The 12,813-nt window shown below is 47.1% G+C and overlaps 1 protein-coding gene across 1 annotated transcript; it reads left to right on the top strand.

Moving 5' to 3' along the window:
• Positions 1-5,271: 5,271 nt before the first annotated feature.
• On the top strand, positions 5,272-11,522 carry Prok1 (prokineticin 1). Its single transcript, XM_042685138.1, has 3 exons — positions 5,272-5,470; positions 8,178-8,303; positions 11,357-11,522. Exons 1-3 carry the CDS (start codon positions 5,399-5,401, stop codon positions 11,474-11,476), a joined length of 318 nt encoding a protein of 105 aa, XP_042541072.1. The 5' UTR covers positions 5,272-5,398; the 3' UTR covers positions 11,477-11,522.
• The last annotated feature ends 1,291 nt before the right edge of the window (positions 11,523-12,813 follow it).

Genomic DNA, 12,813 nt, shown 5'->3' with positions numbered 1-12,813 from the left:
CGTGTGGACACAGCCTTCCCTCACTCCCTGCTCTGGTCTGTGTGTTTGGATGCCCTTAAAATTCATACGATGGCATTAAGAAATGGGAACTTTGGGGAGACGATCTTGCCAGGAGAGTGGAACCATCAGACTTGGGCTTAGTACCCTTATAAAGATGGCAGAGGGAGCTCATTTGCCTCCTCTGTCATGTAAAGATTCAACAAGGCACTGTCTGTGAAGCAAGGTAGATTCTTACCACACAGCGGATGTTTAGGCACCCTGTTCTTGAACTTCCCAGACTCTATGATTAAGGAAATGAATTTTTATTGTTTATAAATATTCAGCCTAAGGTTACAGTAGCTGGACTAGACTCAAATACTCCTGTGCTCTGAGACCCTGATATTCTGTCTGGTCACCAGAGATTCGACTAAACTCAACTTATTTTTTTCCCCCTGTACTGGGGCTTGAACTCATGTACTTTTGCTTGGCTTTTTTCACTTAAGGTTGACTCTTTACCACTTGAGCCACATCTCCACTTCTGGCTTTTCGCTGGCTAATTGGAGATAAGAGTCTCATAGATTTGTCTGCCAGGCTGGCTTCAAACTGGAATCCTCAGATCTTAGCCTCCTGAATTAGCTAGGCTTGATTATGGGAATGAACCACCAGCACCTGGCCTAGACTCAACTTCTTAGTCTAATTTCCTCCTTCTCCTCTTCTTTTCTCTTTTTCCCCTCCTCCTAGTCCTCCCTTTTCTTCTTGCCAGTGGCTTCTCAGAGTTGTCTAGTTTCATGTTTTCTCTTTGGCTTGGCAGAATTTATGTTCTTGCACTATACTACATCAAGTATTTCTTCCTTTTCGGTTTTCACAGCCTACCTCAGGAGTTCTTGACTGTTCTTGTAAATAAACCCTTTGAAGACCACAGTTCCTTCTCAGAATGTTTTTAAATAAATAAAATACAATCAATAAGATTTTGGAGGAAAGCAATTATATAAAATACAATTGTCAAAACATATGCTAAGGGGCTGGGAAGGTGGCTCAGTGGTAAAGTGCTTGCCTTGCATGCATGAAGCCCTGGGTTTGATTCCTCAGTGCCATATAAGCAGAAAAAGCTGGAAGTGACACTGTGGCTTAAGTGGTAGAGAGCTAGCCTTGAGCTGAAGAGCTGAGGGATAGTGCCTAGGCCCATAGTTCAGGCCCCATGACTGACAAAAACAACAACAACAACAAAGGAATATTTGTGATATGGCAATATATACATGTATGTATGTGTGTGTGTGTGTGTGTGTGTGTGTGTGTAAGTATTGACAGGCTTGAATTCAGGCCTCATGCTCATACTTGCGCCTGTTTTGCTCAAGGCGGGTGCTCTACAATTTGAGGTAGAGCTCTACTTCTGGCCTTTTGGTTTTTGTTTGTCCTGAAGCTTGAACTCTGGGCCTGGGTGCTGACCTTGGGCTTTTTTGCTCAAGGTTAGCACTCTACCACTTGAGCCAGAGATCCATTTCTGGATCTTTTTGTAGTTTATTGGAGCTGAGAAATGGCTTTCCTGCCTGGGCTGGCTTTAAACCATGGTCCTCAGATCTCAGCCTCCTGAGCTCACCTGGCTTTCTTCTGGCTTTTTGCTGGTTAGTTGGAAACATGAGTCTCATGGCTAGCTTTGAGCTGTGATCCTCAAATCTCAGCCTCCTGAGTATCTAAGATCATAGGCATGAGCCACCAGTGCCTGATTATATGCTTCTTTATTTTTGTTTTTATTGTTTTGAAGGCTGACAGTTCATTGCATTTTCATGTTAACAAACACCACACGTTGAGGTTTTTAAAATTGTGTTTTTCTTTTTCCTTCACGGTATCAAAGTCTCATTCAGCATGCCATGGTTCATGATTCTGACAAGAAGAAAATGAAAGTAAGTGGAAACTCTTCCGGTACCGTCTGCTTTAACACCAACCCTGCTTACAGCCACAGGCCACCCATCTCTGTGAACTATTCCCACTTTCTTTACTGTGTGTTTGTCCTGTTCAAGATGTGAGTCTCTGTAAAGGAATGCTTCCCTATTGGCAGGTACAGACATTCAAAACAGTCATTTTGATTCTCTGTTCTAGTCTGTTTTCCAAGGTAAAACAATCTCATGAAAAACAGAGCTTGGCATCTCGTCTCAGTGGATACATCCCTCCTAAAGTGAAACAAGGAAAAAATTCACCTTTGTCTCCGGATGAAGAGTCCTATATGCTTCTTTATTACTGCCTTAAGTAATATAGTCTAGTAGTGAGAGTGGCCTAGGAACTGTAACACCTACAAATGTTCAATTGCACGCTGCCTTGCCACCTGCCTGCCTACCTGCTTTGTTTTCTCTTGGCTGTTCAGAAGCCTGGAAAAGGTTTGCCCAGTGTACTTGCCCCACTAGCTTTCTTCTCTTAACTGAGAACATTTTTCAGCACTTTTTGTCCCATTTTTTCCCTCACTTTTTACCACTCCTCAGTTCACGCCATCTCTGACTTCTTGCCTTTGCCTCCTAGAGTTCCTGCCTGCTTAATCCCCTCATTTTCTACACTGCAGCTACTCAGGAGGCTGAGATCTGAAAAACCCAGGTGGAAGCCAGCTGGGGCAGGAAGGTCCATGGGATTCGCATCTCCAATTAAGCAGCAAAAAGCCAGAAGTAGAGCTGTGGCTCAAGTGGTAAAGTGCCAACCTTGAATGAAAAAAAAAAAAAACAACTAAGGGACAGTGCCTAGGCCCTGAGTTCAAGTCATAGAACTGGCACACATACACATACACACACACACAACTAACTCTACTTGTGTCTAGAGAACTGCTGACATTCCCTTGTACACAGAAATCCCTGCCCAGGTTATATATAGAGAAATTCCAGCTCCTGAGCTCCATACAATCCGAGCAAGGAAAGCTTTCAATGAAGACTTGTTTAATCCAGTCACCAGTTAAAGACAGAGAGCTGCTTTTTCCTCCAGCTCCCAGGCCTTCCCCTGGGATTCCCATCAAGTCCCTAGTTCTCGCTCACCTCTCTAATTAAACAGGCGTTTCCTCAAGCACTTAACATTCAGAAAGAAAGAAAAGGTTTCAGTTCATGGTATTGCTTTTGTTTTGCAATGGGTCTTTTCTCACCACAATTTCTTCATTGTAATTGTGTGGGACAATTAGATTTTGTGTGTCCTGGGAGGGGCTGAAGAGGGAAGGGGTGAGAATGAGAGGCTTTCAGAAAACTGAGCATTGGAGCATGAGCAGTATTTCAAAGTGGTGAAGCTAGTGAACAAATCAGTCTAAAGTCAACGTGTTTGCCTGTGTGGGGGCTGAGTTCCCAGCTTTGTCTAGCTCCATTGGGACCTTTCTCTCTCTACTTATAACTGCCTGTAATGGTTTCTTTGTGGGACTTTGTTTCCCCACCAGATACGTCAAGGAAAAAAGAGCTTTGTGAATAATATGTTAGGGACTTATTAACAGCTACATTTTCCATTTGACATTTTATATGCTAACACAGATGAAAGGCCCTGAAAAGTCCTGCAGAAAGCAGCTCATTAAATATGTGTAACTCAATCTTCTCCGAATCTTTGACTATAGAAATCTTTTATTTATGTAGTGTGTGTGTGTGTGTGTGTGTGTGTGTGTGTGTGTGCGCGTAAAATCTACAAATTAAGTACCCCTTATCCTCAGTGCTTAGGATCTGAAGAATTTCAGAGTTCAGGGTTTCTCAGATTCTGGAATATCTGTATATGTACAGTGAAATACCTTAGAGAAATACCATATTTTTTGTTTCATATATATCTTGTATATGTAGGTAATTTTGCACAATATTTTAAAGAATTTTTGAATTCAATGAAGTTTCATGCTGTGGAATTTTCCATGTATGACATTGTGTCTAAAAATGGTTGTAGGGCTGAGAATGTGGCTTAGTGGTAAAATGCTTGCCTAGCATGCATGAAGCCCTGGGTTCCATTCCTCAGCACCACAAAACAGAAAAAGCTGTAAGTGGCCCTGTGGCTCAAATGGGAGAGAGCTAGCTTTGAGCAAAAGAAGCTCAGGGACAGTGTCCCCAAACCCTGAGTTCAAGCCCCAGGATTGATAAAAAAAAAAAGAACAACAATAAACAACAAAAAACCTTTTGCATAGCTAGGTGCCAGTGGCTCACACCTGTAATCCTAGCTACTTATGATGCTGAGATCTGAGGATTGTGGTTTGCAGCCAGCCCAGGCAGGAAAGTCTGTGAGACTCTTATCTTCAATTAGCCACCAAAAAGTTGGAAGAAGATGAATGGCTCAAGTGGTAGAGCACTAGCCTTGTGAAAAAAGTTCAAAGACAGAATCCAGGCCCTAATCAAGCTCCAGGTCTGGCACAGGGTTTGCACTTGGATTGTTGAATTCAGAAAGCCTAGCTTGCGTTAACAGTATGCAAAAAGATGCCATAGAGAAAATATCATCTTGTATTGTTGTGAAAAGAAGTTGGATTGCTAGATAAAAAATCCAGGACCTCTCCCTGGGTTGTTTGGAGTGGACAGAGCTGGAACTAGGACTCCCCCATACTTCCCCCAGCAAGAGAAGCTATGTGGAGCCACCTTCCTATCAGATAGCCATCTGAAACTCCAGTGTTTGTCTGCTTGGAGTAAGGCTACTCTCACACTCACTGTATGTGACAGGAAGGCCAGCATTGCGTGGCTCCTGGGACTCTTAGCTGTAGCCCAGCCCAAGCTTGCTTCTCTGTGGCACCCGTATGCTTGCTGATCTTCTGCAGTGGCAGAAGTGACTCTTGCTGGTGTTTGTCTTGAGCCTGTTAGAAGATCCTCATGAACTCCTACAAGGACTTGTTTTCTTACTGTCCAACATTTCCTTATTGGAACTGTAACCTTCAGAGGACCAGAGACACCATCTAACCCTTTGTCTCTTCTGCTATCTGCCTCTGTGCTGTGCCCATGTAAACACCTAGGGCATGGCTGGCTTGAGGATGATCAAATCAATAATCCTGCATGTTGCACAGTCTCATGAAGGGAAGAAAAATGACAATGTTGCAAATCCCTTAATTCATTAGCAAAGTCTTCTTAAGTCTTCTTCCTGTTTGGAGCAGCCTAGGGAAGACGCTGAGGGAGACGAGAGTAAGCAGCAAAATGTACACCTCTGTGTGAAGCGCAGCGTTCCCGGAAGACTTAGAACAACTGTCAAAGTCCGCGATGTGTCCATTTTTATTAGTTCTGATGGCGATGTGATATCGTTAGTGATTCCAGTCTCATCTTCACACTGAGATCATCCGAACAACGTAGGTAAAGGGAGGGAAGAGCAGAGATGAGGCATCGCCAGGCAGTCCTGGAGCTGACCATATAAATCCAGGAGGAAGAAAGGCACAAGAGCCTGGCCTTCTAGCTTGCCAGTCACCAAGGCATCAGATCAGGGCAGTGTTGGCTTTCATTCATCCCCAGTGGCCATGAAGGGTGTCATGCAAGTTTGGGTCATTCTCCTCTTAGTCACCGTGTCTGATTGTGCTGTGATCACAGGGGTAAGTCTCTAGCATTCTCTATGTTTGGGTTTCAGGACAATCTCAGTGTCTGCATGGGACATGTGCCTGGGAACCAACAGAGCAAGGGGAGAAGTGTGGAGAGAAGGGCAGGGGAGGGTGTGTATGTAGAGGGTGCAGGAGTAGCCATCAGATACTTTCTCTCTTAGAGAGGGGCTGCATGTGATCTTCAGACCACTTCGATCCCACTGATGAACATGGATGGCTTTGGAAAAGCTGTGTATTAATCAAATTATTTAAAGTGCACTAGGAGAGTACTGAGAACTCTGAAGTTCAGTCTTTTGGTAAAATGAAGACTTTTTCTTTTCTTTCTTTTTTTCTTTTTTCTTTTTCTTCTTTTTTGCTGGTCCTGGGGCTTGAACTCCAGGCCTGAGAGCTGTCCATGAGTTTTGGTGCTCAAGGCTAATACTCTACCACTTGAGCCCAGCTCCACTTCCAACTCTTTTTGTAGTTTATTGAAGATGAGTCTCACTGATTTTCCTGCCCAAGTTGGCTTCAAACCATGGTCTTCAGATCTCAGCCTCCAGCAAGATCCCTGTTTTCTAACAAGGAATTCTTTTGCAAAGTGGATTAGTGACCCTGATTTTCTCTTTGTGCCAGTACTAGGGCCTAGAAGGCTCACTTTTGAGTTTTTGCTCAAGGCTGCTGCTCAACCTTTTGAGCCATAGATCTACTTCCAGATTTTTTGCTGGTTAATTGGAGATAAGGGTGTCATGGACTTTTCTATTCAGGCTGGTTTCCATCTAGAAGCCTCATAGTTAGAGGCTGCATAGTTAGAATTATCATGCCTTAGCCACCAGCATCCAGTTTCTAGTTTATCTTTTGTGTGCATCTTGTGCTGTCTGGTTCACAGGGCTATTGGGTTGGCCAAAGGCCATGGGGTCTGGCTGTGTTTGCATCACATCATCTCTGCTGCCTCCTAGAGATGCTCAAAACACCTCCTTCATTTCATGCCCAGTGAGTTTTTCGGGAAGCATAGGGGACACCAACATTGGCTGGTTATACCCTAGCAATGGAGGGGTAGAAAGGCAGTCTTCATAGCATATTTCAGTGTCCCAACACTTGGGGTGGTGGTGTCTCCTCAGATTTCTGGCAGTGCCTTACACCCCTTTTGGATGGGCACAGATTGTATTATGGTGGCAGGACTACCTTTATTAAAACCAAAAGCACTGCTTTAACCTAAGAATTTCCTAGCTAAGAGTCCAGAGAGAGAAAGAGAAAGTGGCAGGGGGGGGGGGGGGTCTGGATTAACTTTTATTTCAACTTCCTTCTGCTTTTGGCATCGAGAAGGAAAATATGGAGTAATGACAATGCCTGAAATCAGATTTGTTTTAATGCTCCTAGAAGAGACAACTTCTTTCTCCTTTTCAAAAGAAAGCGACAGCGTTCAAAAGAACAATCATTAAGTTTTGGGTCCCCAGAGTAACAGGGTGAAGGCAGAATTACATATAATAAGCATGAACCTTGGCTGCTGGCTGCTGGTGGTATGGCCTGAAAGTGAAGAGGCAGGTCGGAAGCCACGGATGCCTGGCAGGGCCCGATGAGAGGACCTGGATGTTCAGGTCGGCTTCATAGAGACAGCCTGGACACTCGAGCCAGGCAGACAGGTCTGAGGGAGGAGAAAGAGCACTTACACAGGTGAGCACAATGAGGGAGAGAGCTAGGAGGGCGCAGAGGAAATGTGTGGCTGATGAGGTGAGTTATTCGAGCAGGGCATTGAGCAAAGCAGGAGAGCCCAGCCACGCACCTGTGCCAGGCTCTGCAGCTGCCTCACATCTGTCTCTCAGAAAGTGACCAGATTTGACACCTTCCATACTCCTTACTCCTGGACGGTGATTTCTAAGCCTTATGTCTCTTCCTTCCAGTGGGGGACACTGTATCCCATGCCCGCCAGAGACCAAGAGTCAAACAGGGTCTACTTCCCCCCAACCATTGGCTCTTAAGGGGCTGCTGGGGTGGAAGCTGGGGCCCCTCACTGGACTGGAAATGGGCAGCCATATTGTCACCTGCCTCTCCTTTTCTTGATGAAGAGATTTGACATCCTCTTCCCCCGCCTCCGCCCATGAAATGAGAAAGTAGAGAGCTGGGCAAGAACCTGTCACGGGCAGGAACTGGAAACTTCTGGTTTCTTCCTGGGCAGCCTGAAAATATTCCAAGAGCAAATCAGAACCCAGCTTTGAGTTTCAGCTCAGTTGGGACACACGGCTGCTTTCAGGAAGGGGTAGCTTGGAAGGTTCTCTGTCACATTCCTCTTGAGTCTGAAGCAGCTCACAGGTCGGTGTTCCTAACCTTAGCTTTTGTGTACAGTGGCCTTGTGTGGCCTTGGGTGGCCTGCTTGACAAAATCCGGCAAGGCCACACCATATGGCCTATTCTGGAATGCCAATCTAGGGGAGTCTAACTGTATCTGGGAGCCAGCAGAGAAGCACTGGAGAGAGACACATGGTTACTGGGCTTCTAGAGGCTGGATGCTAAGGGAAGATGAACCCCATCCCAATGCTGGATGGTGACAGATACTCTACTGAGTCCTCAGCACCCTGCCCAGGAGGGGAGCAGGGGCTATAAAGCATAGCCCCAGATGCCTTGATTAGGCTGAGTCACTCAGCCACTTCCTCCCTGATACTGGCTAGACCTTTCAGGGTCCATCATGGGCACTAATGGACTGTCCCCTCTCACTCTTACCCCTGCAGGCCTGTGAGCGGGATGTCCAGTGTGGCGCCGGCACGTGCTGCGCCATCAGCCTGTGGCTTCGGGGGCTGAGGATGTGCACCCCATTGGGACGAGAGGGAGAGGAGTGCCACCCGGGTAGCCACAAGGTATCGAGCTGGCCACCATGCGGGCACACATGTGGGCCAGCCAGGGGATCCTGGGGCCTGGCTTCACCAGGACTGCAGAGGTGGAGGCTCCCGAGGCTAGTGTGAGAGAGGGCAACTCAGATCCAACCCCTGACTATCAGAGAGGGAGCAGGTAGCCATGAGTGCTGCTGTTTGCCCTCAGCAGGCAGCATTGTCTACCTCCAGACTTGTAGACAGGCTGGAGAACCATGCTTATGGACTTGATCTTTTCAGAAATCCTGGGTCACGGCGGGGGGTGGGGGGGGGTCGAAACTGAGGCACAGCCAATAGGACAGTGTGATTGGAACTGCAGATTTCCTTGCTAGATAGCCCAGGCTGGCCTGGAACTTGACACTCCTGCTTCAGCCTCCCAAGTCCTAGTTCACAAGTGTGTACTACAACATCTAGCTTTCCGGAACTACGGGTGTCTGATGTCAACTCTAGTTGTAGCTCACTGATGTTGCAGTGCTCATCACACAAACTCTTATACTTGGGGACTGGACATCTTGAACCCTTTATTTGCTGTGTTGGTCTTGGGCAATTAGCTTAACTCAGAGCCTCATGTATACATTGAAGGGAGCAGACCTCTCAGTCTAAAGTATCTTGTATACTAGACAAATTCAGATGTGGTGTGTGTGTGTGTGTGTGTGTGTGTGTGTGTGTGCCAGTACTGGGGCTTGAACTCAGCGCCTCATATTGTTGCTCAGGTTTTTGCTCAAGACTGGTACTCTACCACTTCTGCCACACCTCCACTTCTAGCACTTTGCTGGTTAATTAGAGATAAAAGTCTCTTGTATTTATCTGCTAGGGCTGGCTTTAAAACTCCATTCTCAGATAATTCTCCATTCTCAGTAATCCTAGCCAATGCTATAGGCACCCAGCTCAAATTTGTATTTTGAATGGATAACTTTGCTTGCTTGCTTGCTTGCTTGCTTGCTCCCTTCTTTCCTTCCATTTTTTTTTTTTGTTGTTGCAGTCATTGAGCTTGAACTCAGGACCTGGGCTCTGTCCTTGAACTCTTGCTCAAGGCTAGCACTCTACCATGTTGAGCCATGGCACTACTTCTGGTTTTCTGGTGGTTAACTGGAGATGAGAGTCTCATGGACTTTCCTGAGTAGCTAGGATTATAGGTGTGAGCCACCAGCACTTAGGCCCTTTGCTTTCTTGAGATGCCCACAAAATGGCCTCCTATACAAGGTTGGAGCAGAGTAAGACAAATTGAGAAGGCACTCATACAAAGGGTGAACAAATACAGTGGTGGTACTCATTAGACACTGTTGAAAATGAATTTGTGAGTGGGGAAGGGAGGGAAAACTGGATGAGAGTGAGGGAAGGGGTGACACTGTTCAAAAAGAAATGCACTCATTACTAGACGCATGTAACTGTAATCCCTCTATATATCATCTTTATAAAACAATTTAAAAAAGATAAAAGAAGGCACTTATTCCTCCAAATTCTAAATGTTCTAACTCCGGCTCTGTTTCTGGCTCCCTTTTAGTTCATCGCTTACAGAGCTCAGTAAAACGAAGGAGTCTCTACTGTTGAAGAGCCAGGGAAGGCCTGGGGATGTAGCTCCAGTGGTAGAGCACCTGCCTAGCAAATGTGAGGTCCTGCTAATCAAATCCCAGTATCCTCAGGACCAGGTAGGGCCTTCATGGGGCCAGGCCTTCACTCGGGCTTACCAGATGCTGCCAGCCAGGGCTCAGGTGTCTTATTTGCTGCTGGTGATTTCCCTTGACAGGCCCTTGTGCTCATGTATGTTCAGAGAATCTTCCGCCAGTCTCCCTTCTGATCCTGGCCTCCCTCTCACTTCCCTCTGGAGCTGAGGAAACTGAAGAAGTAGTCATGGTCAGCCTTTGTTACTTTGGATGTGTGAGGCAGACACAGTGGGGACCTCTGTAGTGATGAAAATAAATTCTTAGTGTTTCCTTCTTGAATTTTCATACTAAGCATCCTTTTTTTGGGTGCTGGTCCTAAGGCTGGAACTCAGAGGCCTAGGTGCTATCCCTGAGCTAGCCACTTCAAAGCTAGCTCCGATGCTCAAGGCTGTATTTCTATCACTCACACTCAAGGCTAGCACTCTACCAACCAGCTTTTTGGGAGCAGTTTATTGGAGATAAGAGTCTCACAGACTTTCCTGTCTGGCCTGGCTTCAAACTATGATCCTCAGATCTCACCCTCCTGAGTAGCTAGGTAGGATTACAGGTGTGAGCTACCAGCACCCAGCCCTAGACATTTTGTACACATATACTTTAAAAAAAAAAAACAACCGTTGCATGGTAACTGCAATGAATCCATTTTACAGGCAATAAAGTTGAGACACAGCAAGGCCAAATAGTCGAATGTCATTCAGCTAGGAAGCTTCAGACCTGGGAAGCAATCAGACCAGGGAGTCTGGTGCTGGACCTATGTTCCTGTTTCTATTCAAGCCCCAGAAGCTTGACATTCCTATGGCATGTGGGCTAGAAGGCAGGCATGGGACCTGTCACTTGGCATTCATACCAGGGGCACCCACAGAGCTGAGCACATAAGAGAGCCGTGGATATTCACTCAAAAGAAATGTGTGTGATCCGGCCACTGGTGGCTCATGCATGTCATTCTAGCTACTCAGAAGGTTGAGTTCTGAGGATCAAAGTTCAAAGCCAGCCCAGGAAGAAAAAAAAAAACCCTCTTATCTTTAATTAACCAGCCAAAACTGAAGTAGAGGTGTGTCTCCAGTGGGACCTTGAGTGAAAAAAGCTACGCAAACGCGTGAGTCCCTGAATAGCAAAAGTGTGAGTCCCTGAAAGAAAGCAAAGGGGCATGTGTGGAGAGTTTGTGGGCACAGGGGCGCCGGGGCTGGGGAGCCAGGCTGCTTGGGTACAAGTCCCAGCTTCTCTCCAATTGTGTTGTGTGCTGTTGGTGTGTGGCTGGCACCATGCACCTTGTCACTACCCTCATCGCTGTGTTAGGTGGGGGAGGGCCGGGGAGACTGAGGCTCCTGTGGGAAGTTCGCTTCCCGGTGACTAGTAGCCGTGCCTCTCTTCTCTCCTCAGCTCCCTTTCTTCAGGAAGCGCCAGCATCACACCTGTCCCTGCCTGCCCAGCCTGCTTTGTCTGAGGTTCTCGGATGGCAAGTATCGCTGCTCCATGGATTTGAAGAACATCAACTTTTAGGAACTTTCTGGGCTCTGGACACCTCATCGGGTCTCTTCTTGAGCATAGTCTGGAATGGTCTCTTGTGGATTTTTGTTTCTACCATGCAACTTAGTTCTCCCAACTTGCCCAAACCGTACACTGAGCCCCCCCCGGAGTCCTCCCCCCCCATGCATACACAGGCATCCAAGGGGACCCACCTCCCACTGTGGCATGGCCCATCTGATGGAGGGTGTCCAGCGTGAAGCCAAGGCTACGAGAGGTGGCCAGTTTGTTCCTTGTTCAGGAGGACTGAGAGCTTGAGAATGGAGGAAAGGACATGGCTGTCCTCCTCACCCACCCCCACTCCCCTGCCCTGCCCCTGTCTTGCACGTGCCCTGCCTCCTGAACCAGACATTCCCCAGCACTGGCCTTGGAGTGCTTTGCTCAGAGGGTTGGAAGGACCAACATGAGGGTTGTTCACTTTCTTAGATCGACTGACTTGAAAAGAACAGGCTCCACAGAGGGCAGAAGCCAGGCATGGGGGGAGCCAGAGAGCTCGACCAATCCCCAGTGTGCAGGTCCTAGTCAACCTGCGACCTATGACCTATGACCTGTGACCTTCAGCCTTCCCACTAGGCAAGCATTTCAATGTCTTTAAAGCTTTATCCAACACCCTGACTCGTTTGCCAGTGGAGTGTTCAGCTCCCACCCCTCTGCACTTAGAAGGTAATTAGGGAGACAACTTTAAATAGCGCCTTTGTAAGGATCAACCCCAGAGAGCAGGTCTGCCACCTGGAGGTGGGCTTCCCTCTGCCAGGCTGAAGATAGAAGAAAAAGTGGGGCCGAGCTTGATGCTAGGCTAGGAAGACACTCTAACACACACACACACACACACACACACACACACACACACACACACACACACACACACACACACACACACACACACACACACACACACCCTATGCTTTCCTCCTCTGCTTCAGAATAAAAAGAGCAACCAAACTGAGATGTGTGGTTGTGCTGTGTCCGAGACTGCTTGCAGCAGGGAGTCCCTGCCTATGTGAAACCAGACTGTGCGTGACCAGGAAAGGGAGAGAAGCGATGCATGAGCGGCTCTCCTGTCACTCTTGCCAGGGAACTGTTCAGAACAAGTAGGTTTCAGTGAATCTTTGAATGAGGGGCCAGAGGTGACTCAGAGGGTAGGGAGGGGGCTCTTAGGGTCTGGTTGTAACTATCATTTCTGAAATTCACTTCTGGTGGCTTTATGGCAAATATTTGACCCCACCAGGCCACAGAGCATCCCCCTGCACGGAAGATGCTGGTCCTGTGGCCTCTTCCTCCCCTCAATTCTTATTCTAGAAAATTATGTTATA

This window comes from Dipodomys spectabilis, unplaced genomic scaffold (genome assembly GCF_019054845.1).
Source record: "Dipodomys spectabilis isolate Male_0828 unplaced genomic scaffold, ASM1905484v1 ptg000002l, whole genome shotgun sequence".
Classification (NCBI taxonomy): Eukaryota; Metazoa; Chordata; class Mammalia; order Rodentia; family Heteromyidae; genus Dipodomys; species Dipodomys spectabilis.
This window is presented reverse-complemented; position numbering and strand designations above follow the sequence as displayed.